This window comes from Schistocerca serialis, chromosome 4 (genome assembly GCF_023864345.2).
Source record: "Schistocerca serialis cubense isolate TAMUIC-IGC-003099 chromosome 4, iqSchSeri2.2, whole genome shotgun sequence".
Classification (NCBI taxonomy): domain Eukaryota; kingdom Metazoa; phylum Arthropoda; class Insecta; order Orthoptera; family Acrididae; genus Schistocerca; species Schistocerca serialis.
Window position 1 is genome coordinate 321421734 of NC_064641.1, and position 19978 is coordinate 321441711.

General features: G+C 41.2%; 1 protein-coding gene across 1 annotated transcript in view; it reads right to left on the reverse strand.

Annotated features, from left to right (window-relative positions):
• Window positions 1-18404, reverse strand: part of LOC126474431 (trypsin delta-like) — a 68634-nt gene extending 50230 nt beyond the window's left edge. Inside the window, exon 1 of the mRNA XM_050101902.1 lies at window positions 18003-18404. Coding sequence (XP_049957859.1) covers window positions 18003-18404 — 402 coding nt within the window. The remainder of the gene's footprint in view (window positions 1-18002) is intronic.
• Window positions 18405-19978: the final 1574 nt, after the last annotated feature.

A 19978-nucleotide genomic window follows, 5' to 3' on the forward strand; every position in this document is an offset into this window, starting at 1 on the left:
CGGTTTTGTTAATTCTTTTGCTAAATTAAGTCAGAGTGTAGCGAAATTTATTACTTCTGACAAACTTTCAGTTTTCACACTACACGTGTCAACCTTCAGTTGCCACGCTTCTAGTGCTAATTATATGTGTAATAACCTTTCTTTTTCAGTTACTATAGTAATTGTCCTTAGGACTGGCGACCGTAATTTCCCCCAAATCTCAAATATCTAATTACCGCTAGTTAATTGTTAACGTAACGGCCGCACATTTACTTTCTTTATTAACTTTACCCGTTTTCAAAATTAATTTCCACCAGTTTCATTTGCATTTTTCCTTTCATTTAGATGTAACCCTTTTCTCCCTCTTTACCGACAGATTAACTTCGGTGACGATTGCTTTTCCCAAATTTCCATTAAGTACACGCGGTTTAATTTTTCACTGTCATTAAGGTAGATAAGTGAGGGGGAGGTTACACGTGGCGACCTGGTGACAGGACAATCTTCAGATATGAGGTTGTTCTGGACACGAATTTTGCATTGTGCAAATCTCGTAACAAAGCACTGGTTACGAAATGGTCAATACGTCGGCGAGAATATTAGTGTGAGGAATCCTAATTAGATTTGAGATTTGGCATTTATATTGAAAAATATTAAAATGAGTAAAGGCAACACTTGCCAAAATTTGGTAGACTTGGATACGGAACAATCGGTCGAACAGTGGGAAACGCGCACCACGGTACCCATTGTTCAGGGGCAGGCGGCTAGCATGAAAGACGCGACCGCCGAAACGCAACAAAGAGCAGAAATGGAATTCCAAACTTTAGAAATTGTTTCGGAATCGGAAGTGAAAATCAAATCTGAATCCCTTGATGACGAATACGGGGGGACAATTAAAGAGGAAGCCGCTGCGGACGTAAAACCGGTAGTTTCCGGGAATTTAACTGATTTATTGAATGTTTTGATTAACGAAATCGAGAGTCAATCGGCAGAAATTAAAGCTCTGTCTGCCAAACAAGACGATCAGGCTGCCAAGCAAGAAGCTCAGGCTGCTAAGCAAGAAGCTCACGCTGCCAAGCAAGTAGCTCAGGCTGCCAAGCAAGTAGCTCAGTCTGAAAAAATTGAACGAATGCTAGACAATCAGAACAAAGCTATTAATGTTGTTAACAACAATGTTGAAGTTGTTAACACAAAAGTTGATAAAATCAAAGACGATATTGTCGTGATTAATACCGAAATCGGTAATCTTAAACAGGAAATGATAGGCGTTCAGGCGGAAATTGCGAGCATAAATACTCGTTTTGATTCCGAAATTAGCAGAATCGAGAAAAGTGTAGGAGACGCAGTTGCTCCGATCATCGAGAATAAGGTGACGGAACAAATTCAATTAGTGAGAAAAGAGGATCAACAGAAGGTGGAAACTTTAAAGGCTTTAGTATCCGATGTAGATACCAAAGTGACGAAGCAGGCTAATACCTGCGAAGAGAAAAAGAGGGAAGTGGAGACGCTTGCGACAACCACTTGCCAAGTGATTACGAGGGTGTCGGAATTAGAAAGGAAACTTGACGAAAAACAGAGCTATGTGCCAATCTGTGCACATAGTTCGGAGTTGTTGACGAAAGAGGAGCGGTTCGACCCCTTGAAAAAAGGCGGTATGCACCCGACGGATTTCATTAAAAAGTTTTGTCGGCCCAATAACAGCAGAAAACCGAGGTGTCGTCGTTATGAAAATTCCGTATGGAATAATCAACGGCGGGAGAGTGTGCCAGTGTTAGGAGAAAGGAGTACGCCCACAAGTAGTAGATCAGCTGTATACACGGCAGTAGAAAATACATTCACTGTCAGTTAGAACAATGTAAGTAGTGTTCCGGAAATAGATTATAAGTGGCAGCTGTAACACCCACAGCAGAACTGGAGATTGAGTTTAAGAATGATTCGCAAGTGTTGAAAGAAGATCAGATGTCGCATAAAACGTCCGTCATCGAGCGAGGGGATGCAGAGAGGGATGAGGCCTGGTTAAGGCAGTTCGGTCGCTTACACGACGAACTAAGAGATTATAGGGGCCTGTACGGGAGAAGTGTTAATGGGGAGCGCGGGCAGGATTTGCCGCGTCTCGTCCCACAGGAAGATAGTATTTGTGAAGTGATGGAAAGTTCTGGCCCTAACCGGCAGACTTTACCAGAAATAGTTGATATTAATGGGGAGTACGAGCAAGATTCGTCGTGTTTCGTCCCGCGGGAGCTGGATGTTGAAGTAGTAACGGAAAGTTCTGGCCCTAACCGGCAGACCTTACCGAAAGTCGTAGTGGTCGAAGTAGCCGACCCATCCGACGCAAACCTCCAGTTTAAACATTGCGAGAGTATTAAGGAGAAAGATTACGAAAATTTTAGTGATAGCCGGACACGATTGGTAGAAAAGCACATAGATTACGGCGAGTATGAGGTTAGAGCTGACGTTATGCGGTCAGACGGTAGCAGTGTGGGTTGCGCAGATCTAGAGGAAGTAATTGCAGATACTACTGGGCATATTTCTTCAGGTAGATTGGCAGATGAGATCAATCTGACTAAAGAGGACTCAACGAAGGTGACAATTAGTGAATTGATGGCAAAGCAACACTCACTAGTTGACAAGTTACAGGAAAAGGTTTCGGTATTGGAGGCGAAGCTACAGACGAAACCTCAGGACAAACGTGTTGAAATTAAAACTGTATGTGAACAGAGGCTGAAAAAGCCGCCAGATAAGCCGAATTTAGGATCAAAGCCGGATGGTTTTTTCTGGAATGACCTGGATATAGACGAGGATTTACTGTGGGAAAATAATGAAACAGTCGAGGACAAGTGTAGACAGATAGTAGTGTCTGTTAATATGCACGACCTACAACTAAACGTCTTGATTGACACCGGTGCAGAATTGAGTGCTGTATCTGGGAAAATATTTGAGTTACTGAAAGACAGACCCGGCATCGTAGTTATGCCAGTAACAGGAGTGAAAATTATCGGTGCTACTGGGAAGGCCAGTAAACCGGTCACAAAACAGATTTTTGTCAACTTCGAGATATGTGGGGCACGATTTGAGCAAGAGTTTGTCGTCGTGCCAGACTTAACTACGGAAGTAATTATCGGGTTAGATTGGCTATTAAAGTACCGTGCAGTGATTAATTGCGAAAGCAAAACTTTGACATGTACGTCCCAAGATAAAACAATAGTAGTTAGTTTTGACGAGGCAGGAGACGGTGTGGATAGGCAATACCAGCCTATACACATTGTTAACTGGCCGGATGACATTGACGCAGGAATGAATTTGAACTGCTGTAACGTGAGGAATCTCAGCATTGACAATAGAGTAGAAAGTGAATTGGAAAGTATAGTAGACGGTGTGTCAAACGTAACACACGAACAAAGACGAGGCCTGTATGAAGTAATAATGAGGAATAAGAGTGTGTTTTCAGACAAACCGGGACTAGTGGAAGAGATAATCAAATTCCCTCCACAGATTGACATTAGTATTGGTGTGAAAAAGGATCGTTTGCGAGAAGTAATGAAGCTAAAAGCCGATGCTCGCATACGTCGTCATGACGCTAAAGCGCGTTTTGATAAGTTTGCAATCGGAGACTTAGTACTTGTAAAAGCTCATGAGAAATCGAGCGAGATAGACAATGAAATCTCTAAATTTAAGTTTGTTTATAATGGACCATATAAAGTCATTGGTATACCTCACACAAATGCTTATTGCTTAGAGTATCCAAGCTCTGGAAAGCTATTAGGTATACGGAACATTGTAGACCTGAAATTGTACCAACCAAGGATTGATTCGTACCACGGAAGGGTAATTTGTACAGTATGTAAATATAGAGTGTAAGATTTAAGGTCTGCTAGATTGCCATGCTTTTTCCTGACCAAGAGGACATTAAAGAAGTCGTAATTAATAAGTAATTAATTTTACTAAATGATTTAAGAGAGAGTGATTATTTGTCAGTTGAAAAATCCAAGCTGCTAGTTTTAGTTCTCAGCTGAGTCACAGTAGATTAAGGAATGTAAATATGATTTTGTAACTAGCTGTAAGATTTCATGAATATGTGTTTTACTAGTCACTGCCGATGTACTTAGACGCTGTTTTAAGTTTCAGGCTAGTACATGCGTGTGATGATGGACAGTGTTGAGTTATCCACTGTGATAGAATTAATGGTCTCCTTGAGATTACTCGGGAGTGAGGTTTTCCGAAAGAATTCAGTGAAACGGACATTCTGGAGATGCCGTTACACAGGGCGAGTGAGATCAAGCGTGCCGCACAGGCGGGCGCAACAATACTGGCGAGGCGGAGTCGCTGTCGGCTCTTGTGCCGCTGTCGGCTCTTGTGCCGCTGTCGGCATTCTTTGTACTTGCGAGTACGGAAGGCGGAGTTGTTTTTCTTCCCGGACAGCTGATGTGAAAGAATTCTGCTGACAATATCTATGTTTTTTCGATCTGATGTGTATTATTTTCTTGTTTACCGTTTAAGTGGACTCTCATGGCGAGAGTATTAATTATGAAAAGGTTATATAAAATGTGTATTCTATGTAATTAATTATTAATTTGCGTATTTTAATATACCTGTTTTTTTTACCATGTACTCCGATTAATTTTGTAAATAGTATTCCATTTCTTGATAGCGTTACGAATTTTGACGATTTTGGAATAGCTAAACCATTTCTATGTTTTCTATGAATTTTAATATGTTGTCGACCTGTTTTATTTGGTGCAAGATGACAAGAGTGGAATAAGATTAGGAGTGTCTCCACTCAATTTTTATGGTCTAAAAATTGATTTATGCTTAATTAGACGAATGCTAAATTTTGATGATGTTTTGAGCATATGCATTTCCGCTGTTTCTTTTTTGGGACATTTTCTGAGTCTGTTTAGGTTACACGAACATCCTCAGACAATGTGGGGCACGTGTAACGCCGGAAATGCATATCCTCCTATTTCCATCTATTGTACTATAATTTTTTTTCCTTGTTTTGTTACCTCAATATATGACATTTCTGTGTCTTTACATATTGTAATTGTTTTACTATTTGTATAAATATATTTATGCATTTATGTCGATGTATAATTTGTTTGTTTCGTAAATATTATTTGTATTTTTACGCTGGGTCTTGCCTAGGGAAAACTGCTATCGAACGATTACATCCATAGGTCGTGTGAAGAATCAAAGTGTGTAGGATCTTTGGTAGTGTTAACTCGGCCGCGTGGAGCGCGGGAAGAGCAGTGGGAGTCTGGCTGGAGTAGCGAGTGGAGCAGGTGTGTTGTGTGTAGCTCCCGCGAGTTGCCGCGCTTTCGGGGTTTGGCAGCTTGCAATGATAGTTTCTGACATGGTGTCGCGGACGGGAAGCATTAGCTGGCGCACATCAAGAGCCCGTTTCGTCTGGTGACCGTGTTGAGAAGAAGGCGCGCCAACATCCAGCTTCTGCAACAGCGACGGCCGACAATGAGTGACTGTCGCCACTTCCTCGATCGACGGCTTCAAACCTTCAATCAACCAACAAGGAAGACTAAAAGCACGTAAAGTTTCAGAACTGTATGGCAGACCTCAGTTTTTCAAATTGTTCCATTTGCCTCGCAAAATTACAGCAACTTAGCCTGAACCTTTGTTGCTCATTGTCCCAATTGCATTGCCAAGCAGGGCCCCTTCCTTTTCCGAAATGAACCCGAGTGTCGTTGAAATTCAAACGCCAGCATTAAAATTATATAATTAGATTTCACTGCTTTAATTTCAAAGTTCAGTTAAAGTATTCATAGCTGGCTACAATATTTAGATTACACGAGCACAAATTAAGAGTGCTATGCAATGCAATCTACTATTGTCGCTGATAGCACACGTTGTTGACATTCGTACCTTACCTGCAAGCTAATGTAACCGCCTGTCCCACGTCACCGGCGTGAGCACAGTCGGGGGAAACACAGTCACTTGTGAGCGAACGGTCTAATGTAACGGTGTCACTATGTTCTGAAAACAGGAACAACGAGATGGATCAAGATTGAATGGGCCAGAGGTCTTACAGGACGACAGTGTCATAAAGGTCTTCAGGAGGCGTGCGGGGAATCGGCATTGCCATACAGAACAGTGGCGCGTTGGGTAAAAGCTTTCAACGAAGGTCGGCAAACTGTGGCAGACATGCACCGGGCAGGTCGTCATAGCATCTCTGAGGAAGAAGTGAGTGCTGTTGCCGCTTTATTGGACAGTGATCGACGCCAAACGATTCGTGAGCTCGACCACGAAACCGGATTAGTGAATACGACTGTGCTTCTCATCCTGAAGGAACGCTTGTGTATGCGAAAAACTGCATGACGATAGGTTCAGCATGAATTCACTGAAATGCAGGAATGGATGCGTTACGACGCTACTCCGACACACTTGGAGTGCTATGAGCGCGAAGGAGAGGCTTTCTTACGTTGTATCGTAACAATGGATGAGCCATGGGCCACATCGTATGGGCCAAAACTGAAACACCAATCTAACGAATGGCGTCATTATGGGTCGCCACGATTGTCAAAAGTGGGTCAGATCCACAGTATGGTGAAAGTTATTGTGATTCTCGTGTACGACTGAGATGGTGGTATCCTTACGCACTACGTTCCTCCACGGCAGACCGTCAATGCACAGTATTACTGTTAGTTTTTGGAGCATCAAATGCGACCAGCTTTGCGAAAGAAGCGGCATTACTTTCTGCTCAACCCACCCATCATTTTGCACGACAATGCACGGGCGCATACAGCGCAAGCTGTGGCTGCTCTATTCGATCGATGGGACTGGGAAGTACTGTACCATCCACGAACTCTCCGGACTTAAGTCCTTGTGACTTTGACCTGATTCCGAAGATGAAGGAACCACTTTGTGGCATTCGCTTCAGAACTATTCCAGAGATTCGACAGGCAGTAGACATCGCTGGCAGCGGGTTCTACACAGCTCTGGTGAGTACTTTCAAGGACAGTAACAGATGCAAACCTGTAACTCTTTTGTATCGGTTGTTAATAAATAGTTGCCACTATTTAAGTTCCAGTGCTCATGTTACTGTCCCAAGTAAATGTGGTAAATAGTGAGAGCAGGCGAAATGCCGTATGAAGTCTCACAGAAATGAAACAGCTGTGAACTATGTTACAACACAGGAATTCAAGAGTCACAACTTTCGTAACGGAACGGGAGAGCTGTAACATGTGGTACATGCGTAGAACAAATATGAGGTACGTGCGTCTGGAAGTTCCTTCCTCACATCTCACTGTTGCAAACGGATGTTGCACAACGACACAGTCATAAATTTTAATCAAGCCAACAGACACGTCAATGACCGGACGGGCAGTTCATATTGTTGTGCGAAAAATAATATACATATGGGGCACAAGGTAAATTCGAACGCGGATCTCCCACTTCGCAGTCCAACACCATGACCACAGAACCACGACGCTGTAGCTCCTCAGACGACCTCAATGTTACAATCCGTGGCAAGCCGCGTGGCTTTCATGTTAGATCTGTGTTCAGTTTTTGACGGGCTATCCACTGGGCCACATTACCACTAAATCGCAAGGTGGTGCAATGGGGAGTTTTCCCTGTAAGGTGCGCCATAGTGTTAATATTGATTCCCGTGTTCATAAATATCTCCACAACCAGAAACCTTATCTCGTCTTCTACCAGTTTCTCCATTCTTCTGTAAATACACTACCTGACAAAAATAGTGAAGCACCCACAAGACAAGGCCGGACGTCAAATCAGCTTAGTTGCAAGTACGTAAAAACGTGTATCTGTGGATACGTTAATGATTAGAACCACCGTTCTCTGTGACAAGATGAAAGGCCACAAAGGACATCAGTTTTCTTCACGTTTTTTGTTGTCAGGCCAGTCACCAGTCCAGTCACACGAATGTGACCACTGCCTCTGTTCGAAGTCAACGTGCAGTAGCCACTCACAGACGGCAGGTAGCAACACTAACAATGTAATGTATATTAAGCATGTTGGGGAGACGCGGGAAACAGTGCACTCGTTGTCGTAATGCCGAAATTGGAGCGATTTATCCGGCGTCCTGAAGGGCATGTTCATTAGCCTTCCAGCGAAGTGAGGACGTATTCTCTGAGTAGCAAGGCGCATAAACTGGTATTGCGCCACAGCGGTTAAAGTATACTGTGAATGACAAAATGAAGCTATTCAAAATCAGCGGCAAGGCAACTAGGATGCACCTCATGCAATAGATGATGTGTGAACGACAGCTGCAGACGTTTGTGCAGGTGAATATACATGCAACTGTTGAGCAACTAATCGCCTCGATGAACCAATGGGTGACCAAGAGTGTCTCCTCAACGATCATTGACCGAACGTAGCTGCGTCTGGGCGCCTGCAGGAGCCACCTGGTTCATGCACCCATGCTGACTACTGCTTATCAGCGGCGAAGGTTGGAATTTACACGCCAGTATCGCAACTGGACGTCCTTTGAGTGGCCACAGGTGGCCTTTTCAGATGAATGCTCAGACAGATTACCATTGGCGTGTACGGTTTGAAATGTCTGAAAGCAAAAACCGTGTAACTATTGTAAGAAGATTCCAGGCCGGAGATGGGAAACATTGTTGTCTGTGAAATGCTTTGGTAGCATTCCGTGCGTGATATCGCATTCTCATAGGCACAATGGTTAAACGGAGGTGTGCATCTAGCCTTGGGGACCATGTCCACCCCTAATGCTGTTTGGTTTTCCTCGACACGACTGTAACTACCAGTAGGACAATGTAACGTAGAACATTGTTCTCAGTTTACGGTAATAGTTCGAAGAACATGAGGAAGTGTTTACCATAGTTTCTTAGCCAACAAGCTTCCCTGACTGAAGCGCAGTCGAGAATCTCTGGGACCATCACGATTGGGCTGTTGGCGTTATGGATTATCAGCTGAGAATCTAGCACAGTTGTTCCAGGCACTAGAGTTGGCTGGCTCAATATCCCTGACAGTGCCTTCCAGAACCAACCTGATTTTCTTGCTGCACGTTTCACAGTGGTCTGCACTGCAAGAGGTGGTTATGTAGGATCCTGACATGTCGTCACATTGGTCACAGAGTATTGGGATCCCGACCAGCTTTAGCCGTTAAGTGATCACTGTAAAGGTAAGACAGATACCTTATGAGTGTCTGAGACAGCGTTATCAGCACGTGAAAGAATTTGAAAGGGGGAGGTTCATAGTGGGTCTCTGGTTGACTTTTTGGTCGAACTGCATAATATTCGGATTTGACTGTGGCCTGACGTTGGACTGCGTGGAAACATATGCGTAGGCATACTCGTGATCAAGTTTCCGGTCAACTACGTCTGACGACCGGTCGACAGGACCACTTTATTATTCATCAAGCACACTGTAACCCTTTCACATCTGTGCCTGCTGTCCCAGGACATGTAATGGACCTTACAACATTGTGAATCATTCTGGACCACCGATCAGAGACTAGCAATAGGAATAGAATTCCGGTCACGTGCGTAGGCTGCAGTTACCACCACATCTCAAACGGCTGCATTTGGAATAGAGCCAGGACCGAGAAGGATAGAATCCTGATAAAAGACGTCGCATTCAGTTCAGTGATGAACTGCACTTCTGCACTACCACGGATGGCCATCATCAGTGAATACAGCGTTCTGTTCCTCCAGTGTTTGAGAGAGGCACAGCTATGTTAATCCTGGCGTCATGACGTGGATAAGTCTGCGTGATTCTGAGATACTCCCATGATCAGCAACGTGGATGGGATCAGCACGGACGTCATCCCTGTTCCAATTCCAGTATCTAAAATATCGTGGACTAGATACAACTGATATGGATGACCTTGCCGCATAATAGGACACAACGGCTTTAAGACATACTTCCAGACCGAATCGTGGCAGACCAAGGATCGTGAATCACATTGTCTAGTTATTGTATCAACAGTTCAACTAAATCTTCAATATAAACATATGTGAATGAGATCTGCCTCGGGTATGAGATAATTGAGGGAGAATCATGGTTAGACTGCACGTTGTGTTAGGTAAACATTTCTCACGGATCACCAGCCAGTCACAGGAAAAAAATACCCCCACAGCTCCACCTCGCCTCTTGCCATTAACTTTTTATATTGCTTTCCAGTATTAGGGACCGTTAAATTGTTTCTTTTGTGTCAGACTTGCCTTTATCTATTGCTCTAAGATATTCTGATTGTAAATGTTCATGTTACACTTTAATTATTTCTATTTACTGAGGCGAAATTTGGGGCGTGCTGTGGGCGTTTCATTCCGAACGCCATTTCAGGTGTTTCTGCTGCTCATGGAATCACATCTGTGCTAATGCCTGGCGTCTGAGTGGTAAAATTTCGAAAACTTAGAGATGTAAGGCACTCAAGCCACTAGCGTTTTGTATCTATTTTTAATAGCTGCACGGAAGGATAGAAACGTTCTAAGTGCCAGTCTGTAAACTAATGTTATTGAGGGAAGTGACTAATTGAGCGCTACTGCACTATACTCATGTATGAAGACAATAAAAGGAGACGACACTGACAAGACTGACAAAGGCGGCCCTTTATTTAGGCTGCGACCAAAAACATACACGGAAAGCCCCCATTCTGACTAAACAGCGATTTCAAACTCCCTTCCCTCAAAAAATTAACTAAATAAGCACCAAAATTACAATTTCTGAAGTAAAGAATTAAGAGATGAAAAACTGCAACATGGTCTCCGAGTATGATCAGTATCCGACAAAAACCAAAAACCTAATTTAGTATCACTAGCGCTCCTTATTAGTTATTTGGAACCATGGAAAAGTTATTGTTGATCGATATCACACACTGGTGATGCCTTGGAATTACTACTCATTTGCAAGTAGAATCTCGAATAGCGGGAAGTACAGGTACGTTGAAGACTTACAGTTAGAATGTGCTCACGTGTTGAAGTCACTGTAAAAAGTTCTTGTGTTGATCAACTTTTACTGACCCAATTATATCATATTTAAAGAATGTTCTGCACTTCAAACTTGTCTACATGGCAAATAGTTTCATTTAAAAATAGAAAATGATCTTTGAACTCTTTGTACCCATTTTTTCTGTATCCATTGAGTGGGAATCAATTGTGAGTTGGCAATACTCTCTTAGGATTTAAAGGTAGGCTACAGTGCGCATGCACAAGCTCTGGAAACCAAAATATTGTTGTCGCGCTTCGCAGCGCACGGATTAAGTGGTGGCAGTTTGGTGGCCAGTGTAGGAGCCCAACTGCTGTGGTGCGCACGTGAGTTGGGCGAGGGGTCATCACCGAGCTGCCGTACTGCTGTGTCCGCCAGCAGTGACACAGGATTTGGTAGTGAGTTGATATTTTAATATAACTTGCAGCGCGCTTATTAATTTAAAGAAAAGGGTTTGTGTATATGCATAGCAGCAGTCGGTAATTTAGATAATGATAGGAGTTGAATTCTTAAGGGAAACCATTGTTAGGCGAATAGATTAAGTATTGATTTTTGTCATTGATTTCTTTTGTAATTGTCAGGGAATTGTTTCACTATGCATTTAACTGAGAATCCAACCTCAAACTGATAGACAACAGACTGTAGATGAACTATGGCAAAAACACCATGAAGTGGTAAGTATAGCATTACAGAACATCAAGAAAGCTGCAGACAGAAGAAAGATGCTGCATAATCCACGAGTCAACGTCAATAATTTACGGGTAGGTCATAAAGTATTGCTGAGATCACATCGACTATCTCATAAGGAAAAATATTTGAGTAGGAAGCTTTTCTTGGTGTATGAAGGACCCTTCCGTATACGACCCATTGCACACACAAACGCTATGGAACTGGATACAATACGAACACATAAATCGCGAGATCTTCATCACTTATCACACATTATAATTTTCAAGTAATAAGGCCCCAGGGGGTTTACTGATCTTTAGTAAATATATGTTTGGTGAGCATAGGTGCCCCATCCGTTACATTATATTCTTCCGATTTTAATTTTCAGTACTGTTTCATAATCTTTGACTAACATGTTTATCTATTAATCTTTTACTATCAATCTCTGCTGTATGAAAGACCAAGAATGAATGATTATGAATGATTTGTATTGTCTAAGAGAATGAGAACTTTGCAAAGGGACATTTCTGACGAGAGGATTATACCAGCTTTTGACATCTTGCGACTGTTCACTGAAACAATGAAATTTTCGTGTCTTATTTGAAGGAAAATGCAAGAAATAACTATGTACGTTTTTTAGGGAGCAATAACATGAAATAACAGAAACTGTTGACATTATCTTCAGATAAAATATAGTGTATAAGTGGCTCTGAATTGAGAAGGTATATTTGATGGGTAATAGTATAATTAGAAAACCTTCGAACTGACACTTGCTCTGATTTATGAGGTAGTTTGAAGAGTGATGATTTATGTGGATTTTTCATGTTTATTAGTTTGCCAGGTAAGGCGTATTAGGATTTATGGACCACTCATGAATAGTGTGACACAATGAGGAAGCACTTTGAAGGCATTTATAGAACAAGAGAAGGTAAGGAAGTTACACTTATAAACAAAGAAACCCACAATGGTATTCTATGAAGGAAGATATAGCTTATACATATTTGCGTAAAATTTAAGTCACGGTAATGTTAAGGTAGAGTACACACTTACTTAAAATCTAAGTCACAGTAAAGTTAAGACATAGCTATGAGTCACGAAAGGAGTTCTGATGCAAATACACAGCAAAGTGTTGAATTTGTGATGAGTGAGTGCCAAGAATTTTTTTTTTTTTTTTTTTTTTTTTTTTTGCTCTGTGAAATTGTGGAATGGTAAGAATGATACTGTTGCTTCTCTTCTTATTGTTGTTAAGGTTGGCTTCATTGCATTCCTTACAGGAAACATGATCGTAACGGAAGTTTTCTCCATGGCAGAAACGAAAGCACTTGACGTGACGTAATTTTGTGTAGTAAGACGACATTTTCAGATCGGAGCGTAGCACGCTTGCCATTAAGGGTCGCGAGAAGAAAGATGTTCCAGAAACAGTCGGCCATGAAGGAAAAAAAAGAAAACACTGAGCTATGACCTAGATAATTATGTCGTGCATTAAACGATTTCTTTTCTCTTTCCAGAGTGAATGACTCTTACGCCAAGAGGCGAGAGTATCTGCCATATTTTATGAATGTGTAAATAGTATTGTAAAATAAGTCAATTTATTATTAATCAAGTATTTTTCTATTTCATGATTGTCATTTAGTGATGCAATGCCGATTCCAGCACGAGGTTAATTGGAAGGTGATGATTTTTCTCTTGTCATATCATAAATTTATTTCTTCTCTCCTTGATGAATAAACCATTTCTTTCAGTTTCTACTGGACACATGGAGGGGTTTTGTGTGTTGTATTTTGTAAATAATCTATTTTTTTTATTATGCACTTTGTAGGTTGATTCTATTTCTTGTTCTTTGTGACCGTCCAAGGTATGGCCACACAGATTCATACAAAGAGTAGGGAGGCCTCCAAACAGAGACAATGAGGATTCCATATAAAAACGATTGAGACGCTATACCACAGACATTGACGTTTGACATCAGAAATATGGACAGTCATTACAGACGATAATTATGTATTTGGTACAACTTAGTAATTACAGTGTAAAAATTCTGACGCAAAGCCACGTAATTATTCACTAAATTTTGTACATATTCATGAATTGATTTGGCAAACCGTTGGCTAGACTTTTTCTATGTGATTCTGTAACTTTTATTATATATAATAGCATCACAATGGAATTACTTTTCTATTTGTAGGATTATTTAAATATTTTATAACCAAAATGTACATAACTATTATTGTAACAAATATTGTAACAAATTAAAATAATATTTTTTGTGTGGTGCCACATTTGTAATGATTCGTGGTCACAATCAAAACTTTGCCACTGTTATTGACCAAACTAATCGTAAGAAAATTAACTTGCCACCTTGTGGTGAGCCTCATATTATGACTGAATTGAAAAATACATGCCAGAAATCGGTGATTGCTGTGGCGAGAAATTCAAAGAAAATTTACTTTGCCACCATGTGGTGAGCCTCACATTGTTCATGACTTGAGATATATGCCACAAATCTGGAATTGCTGTGGCAATAGAGTTAAAGAAAACATTTAAATGAGCTCAGAGCACACATTGCTGTTCATATGATATAATATTATTCCTTGCTTGATTTCTGTAATTAGGTCAGAAATATCGTATTTTAAAAGGAGAATCTATTTTCTATAAAATGTGACGTTTTCAGTATAGAGAAATACTCGACTGAGACTTGTACTACATACGTTTGAGAAGGTACTTATAGACTAACGCAGTGACATGTGGTTGTCAGTGGACACGAGGTCCCTGAGTCTGCCAACACTGTCATACTGTGTCATCCTGGGAGAATGGACGTTACGTATGGTTGTCAGTGGGCACAAGGTCCCTGCCTCACCAGAGGAAAATTTGACTTCCGGTGTGGTTGTCAGTGGATATGAAGTCCCTCAGTCTGCCTACACTGTAAATTAACTGATGTTGGAATATTAGTGTGGTTGTCAGTGGATATGAAGTCCCTGAGTATGCTGCACTTAAAACATGTGAAACGTCGCCTTAGGAAAATTTATGAATTACTGTGCTGGTAAACCCCTTACGTTATTTTATTTTCAAACAGCTGAGCAGAACTGAACCTACTCAGACATTTCGCTCTTTACTTATTCTGAACAACACTAAACTGACACACAATATTTTTAACGTAACGCAATTTCACTTTCAATAATCCCTACAAAAGAATGGCCCTGACTAACATTAACCCCACCACTGCTGGCGGCTCACCTCCAACTGCGCAACGCTACGCGCTGTTAACAGCCAACTGCCCAACACTACAGGGCGACTGTTCCAACAATGCCACCCAGCCTCAGACTACACACAGCACAGCCAGTGATTTTCATACAGAGCGCTATGTGGCGTTACCAATATAAAAACCTAAACAGCCTGCTTACACATGTAGACCTGGTTTCTTTTGACCAGAGGGAACTGCGAGCATAGAAACGTAAAATATCATGTAGTCAGACAACTACTGATTAATGTCATGGAAACGTAAGTGCCCAAATGCAGAAAATAAAATATTATTTTTTACTGGTTATTAGGTTATGTTAGCTTATTGAAGACTATTCAATGCATAAGTAGTTACTGTTACACATCTCTTAAAACTTATATGAACTTGTTATATTTCCTTTGATGTTTCCTTATTACATACATACTAGGCTAGCAACATTTTCATATTATTTTTGTAAAAGGAGCCATGTTTCCTCCTTTCCAATCAATTAGGCAAGCAACGTTTCTGCCATTTTGTATAAAATTTTAACATTTTTCTCTTGCCTATATGCAATGCAAGACAATTCTCGTCGTTTTGTAAAAAAAAAAATTTCTTAGATGCTAAGCAAGAAATACTTTTAGCCATTGGATATAAATTGTAACATTTTTTCTGTTTGCCTACTTTTTTGTCGTTATGTAAAAAAAATTTCTGTTTGTTCCTTGCCAATATGTTAGGCAAGAATCACCCTACTAAATATTCAAAAATGAGATTAGGGGTTATGAGAGTTGGCAATACTCTCTTAGGATTTAAAGGTTGGCTACAGCGCGCTTACACAAGCTCTGGAATCTAAGATATTGTTGTCGCGCTCCACAGCGCACGGATTAAGTAGTGGCAGTTTGGAGGCCAGTGTAGGAGTCCGCCTGCTGTGCTGCGCACATGTGTTTGGGCGAGGGGTCGTCGCCGAGCTGCCGTACTGCCGTGTCCGCCAGCAGCGACACAGGATTTGGTATTGAGTTGATATTTTTCTATAATTTGCAGAGCGCTTATTAATTTAAAGAAAAGGGTTTGTGTATGTGCGTAGCAGCAGACGGTGATTTTGATAATGATAGGAGTTGAATTCTTAAGGGAAACCATTGTTAGGCGAATAGATTAAGTATTGATTTTTGTCATTGATTTCTTTCGTAATTGTCAGGGAATTGTTTCTGTCTCAAGAGTTTGATTAATTTATAATATTTCTTTAATGCCACTGGAGGCAGATTTACATACGAAGCGATTTTTCAAAGAGCTTCTAGCGTTTGTTAATTGAATAAGAAAGAATCGCTTTCTGAATACAGTTTTTTTTTTTAAAAAGGGAATTAGATTTGACCAAACCCTTTCTCTTGAATTATATGCAGTTGTAGTAAACAGCAGCAGCCGCAGCAACAGCAGGAGCCGCCATACAGAACATGCATTGCACTCAGCATGAATAATAGGTTTTTTATGTTTTTGTTAAATAATGGAATGCAGCAAAACAAGCAGTGGCAGCAGAAAGACCAAGTAAGTTATTTGTTGCGCTCAAGACCAATTAATAAAAAATAAAGTTTAGGCGATCTCTGTAATAGTAAAGTTAACAAGAGTACAAGCACGATATTTTCAGTAGAAAACACGAGATAAGAATAAAGAGCTCGCGACCCCTCGCCCAACACAATAAATATTCCTTATCCGCATCGTGAGCACTCTCCCGTGTAGTTTTTGAGCGTATAGAATTCGGACCTATGACCAACAGTGCGTTAGAATGCCTATTTAAAAATGTTGACTATGTTAAGAACCGAAGATACAGTAACAGCAAATCTGTTATAAGAGCATAGGAGAAGTCTAAAAGGTAAGATCTCGAAACATCACACATATGCACCAATGAAAACCGAAGTATCCGAATTAATAGGAAAGACATTTCTCACAGAAATGTGAATAACCCTAGTGAAATTCTCATTTATGTTGCACTTCAAAATATTTACCACGATCCATATTTACGAATCATATCATAGATTTAGCAATGTATACATTACTCACAAGACTACTTAGCGCAATTCCTCCTAAATTAAGATATACTTGAATTAACCATCGATTTTCAATTATGACAGAAACAGAAGAAATGAGTTAAAATTTGTGCCACGTCCAAGACTTCACACCCAGGTCTTCTTTTTATTAGGCTGATGTGCTAGCCATTACTCCACCATATCAGTACAGATAACACAGCTGCATGGACTACCTAGTCCAAAGGAGTCCTTAATACAAACTTCAATTCATGAATTCAGCGCCGTGCGGGGTAGCCGTGCGGTCTAGGGCGCCTAGCCGCGGTTCGCGTTGGTTCCCCGTCGGAGGTTCGAGTTCTCCCTCGGGCATGGGTGTATGCGTTGTCCTTAGCGCAACTTAGTTTAAGTTAGATTAAGTAGTGTGTAAGCCTAGGGACCGATGACCCCAGCAGTGTGGTCCCATAGAAACGTACCACAAATTTTCAAATTTTCATGCCTTCAGCTTATTTTCCCCGAATCGTAAGTATTGCTGAGGCTCTCCGGTATTAGAATAGCATCCCAGCGTTGTACGTACTGGGGAATCACATGTACCTCAGGCATAGGCGCTCTATAGATCTGATGGGATTATATTTCCCTTGAGACATATGAGTCTGAGCTTTATTTTCGATAACGACAGAAGCTGAAGAAAATGGGCTGAAGGCTTGAATTGAAGTTTGTGTTACGGAGGGCATTGGATTATGGTGGTCAGGGCAGGTGTGTTGGCTATCTTGCTACCGTTAAGTAATAGCTACTACACAAGCACTATAAGCAGGATACGTTGCCTATGTCCTAGCCATTACACAAATTTTAATTAATTTTTTCAGTTTCTTCCATCAGATCAACCACTGACCTTTCTTGAACGTCCTACAATAGCCGTATTTGCAGACTAAAGCAGGAGGCTTCATGTTCACCTGTCATGCAACTAACTTCTCTTTTTAATGCCTAAAAATGTCTCTGCATCATTGTACCATCATCTGTTAACACTTGTATTCTGTTTTTATACTACTTTTACCAGCACAAAGGTACCGAATCGTGGTTTGGCATTGAAAACACGTTTGCTAGTGTAGTAGTTGGATCAGAAGTACCATATATTGCAATTAAAATATAAATTACTGTACTGAAAAACATACATCTTTACAAAAGTGTTAATTTTTTTATGGTAGCAGTACCTGGACGTAGCTGTCAAAGGAGAATGATCCAGAAAGCTCAGCGAATGCAATGTCGTAGTCATGCGAGGTGGAGTTGTGCTTCTCGTGCGCAATTACGCTGGTAGCGTTGTAGATGGTTCCGCCGCTGTCCTGCACTGAGGAACCAGCCCTCACAGCCACGTAGTTTACGCCAGCACGGGCTACGCAGTGCGTTGCTGTCAGGACCCACGTAGGGCTGATGATTGAACCGCCGCAGCTGTGGTAACCGAACACCTGCAGTGAGATCTGCCATGGGTATTGCGAGATGTCCACTGGCTCACCACCTAAGATGCGGCCATCGAGTTGAGGTTTGGGTCGGTCCCCCGTGCCTTGTGGAGAGCGCAGCGCTGCAGGCAGAAAACAGCAGCTAGAGAACGGCTGCATTCTTGGACATATCTTTGATGGCGCTGAACAGCCTCGGTTCATCCAAGTATTTATAGCGAGATGGCTTATCAGTCCTTTGGTAAAGGAACGACTATCGGCGAATAAAGTGGTCTCCCAAGTTGCCTGGATACTGTCCAAAGAACTAAAGATCATATGTCGCAGTACAGCTATACGGCTGACCTCTTAACGCACGAATGGCACCACGTTGACTTCAACCAAACGTATAATGTTCCAAACTAATGCTCATCATTATCACAATTTTTCATTAACAAGATAAGCAACAGCTATACAGGCCTGTCAAGCTGTACCGACTGTACGACGTACAGAACTGAAAACAGTGGAAATATATTACGTGGAGCAGAAGAAATGTTTGCGTAACTCATTACTGGAAAATCATTAACCGTCGTTTCCACTCATAGAGAACGGAGAAAGGAAAAAATTAATGGAAGAATAAAGGGGTACTGCAGTTTCCGAGCTCTCAAACACTCTCACGATATGAAGAAATGATCTTTGTCATTCCCTGTAGACTGAAGAGAGATAAAAGTGATGACTTGAGGAACAACTTTCGAGGACATCTGGGCAGACGCAAGGTAGCGTCAGGCGACCGTAGGCAGGGCGAGTACAAATTGTTCTGATGTGGATAGGCCCCGGCGAATTGTTTGACGATTTTTCTTTCTCTAGGCTTTGTTATTACTGGCAGGCTCGTAAATGAGGTAAACTCTTTCTAAGCCTGCAACAGACAGAAGTGTGGTTTATTTAGGGGTACACGAGTATGATGGTTTAGGAACCTTGATTTAGGAACCGATATTTTTCAGTAAAGTGACGGACAGATTACTAAACTGACTTTAGATCATTATTGTACACGCGTAATATTTTGTTATGTATGTTTTTTTTAAAGTTAAAGCTTGCACTCAGAGGACACTGCACGACATCGGCGAAAGGCCCCTGTAAGCCACAATTTTCGACTTAGAACAAAATTCATAAACTGATGATAAGTGCTACAGTATAAAAAGAAGCCGAATGCAATAACATATGTTTCATGAGTTATTGCTTCTAATACCTTGAAAAATGTGTAAAAAAGTAAACGTTTACTGTTTTAGCTTTTGTTGTTTAATATTGTCAATGAACTAACCCTTAATCGCCAACGCCACACCGTATAGTTGGCCTATCTTTCGCTGATGTCGAAAAAAATCTCATTCTGACGAAGTTGTATGAATTAACTGACTTCCAAAACCAATCGAAGCGCTTTTTGCACGACTGGTATTACTTTTCGAACCTTTTCTATCGGTAGAAAACAAGCGAACTGACAAGTTAAGGAGACGTGAGACAAGATCGTGGTTTCATACTATTGACCACAAACGAATCATGTTCGAAGAAATGTCTTGTTGAGAATAGTATAAACTAAAAGGACTCATATTCCATCGGCAACTGCTATGGTATTACATCCGTTGCATTTGGGCTCTCGGATTCTCTAGACCCCCTTGCAATACATCTTGGTTTCAGTATAATAGGAAATTGCTGCCAGACTTTGTATGAATTTATCTTTGAAACAGACACTCTGAGGAACATTTTAA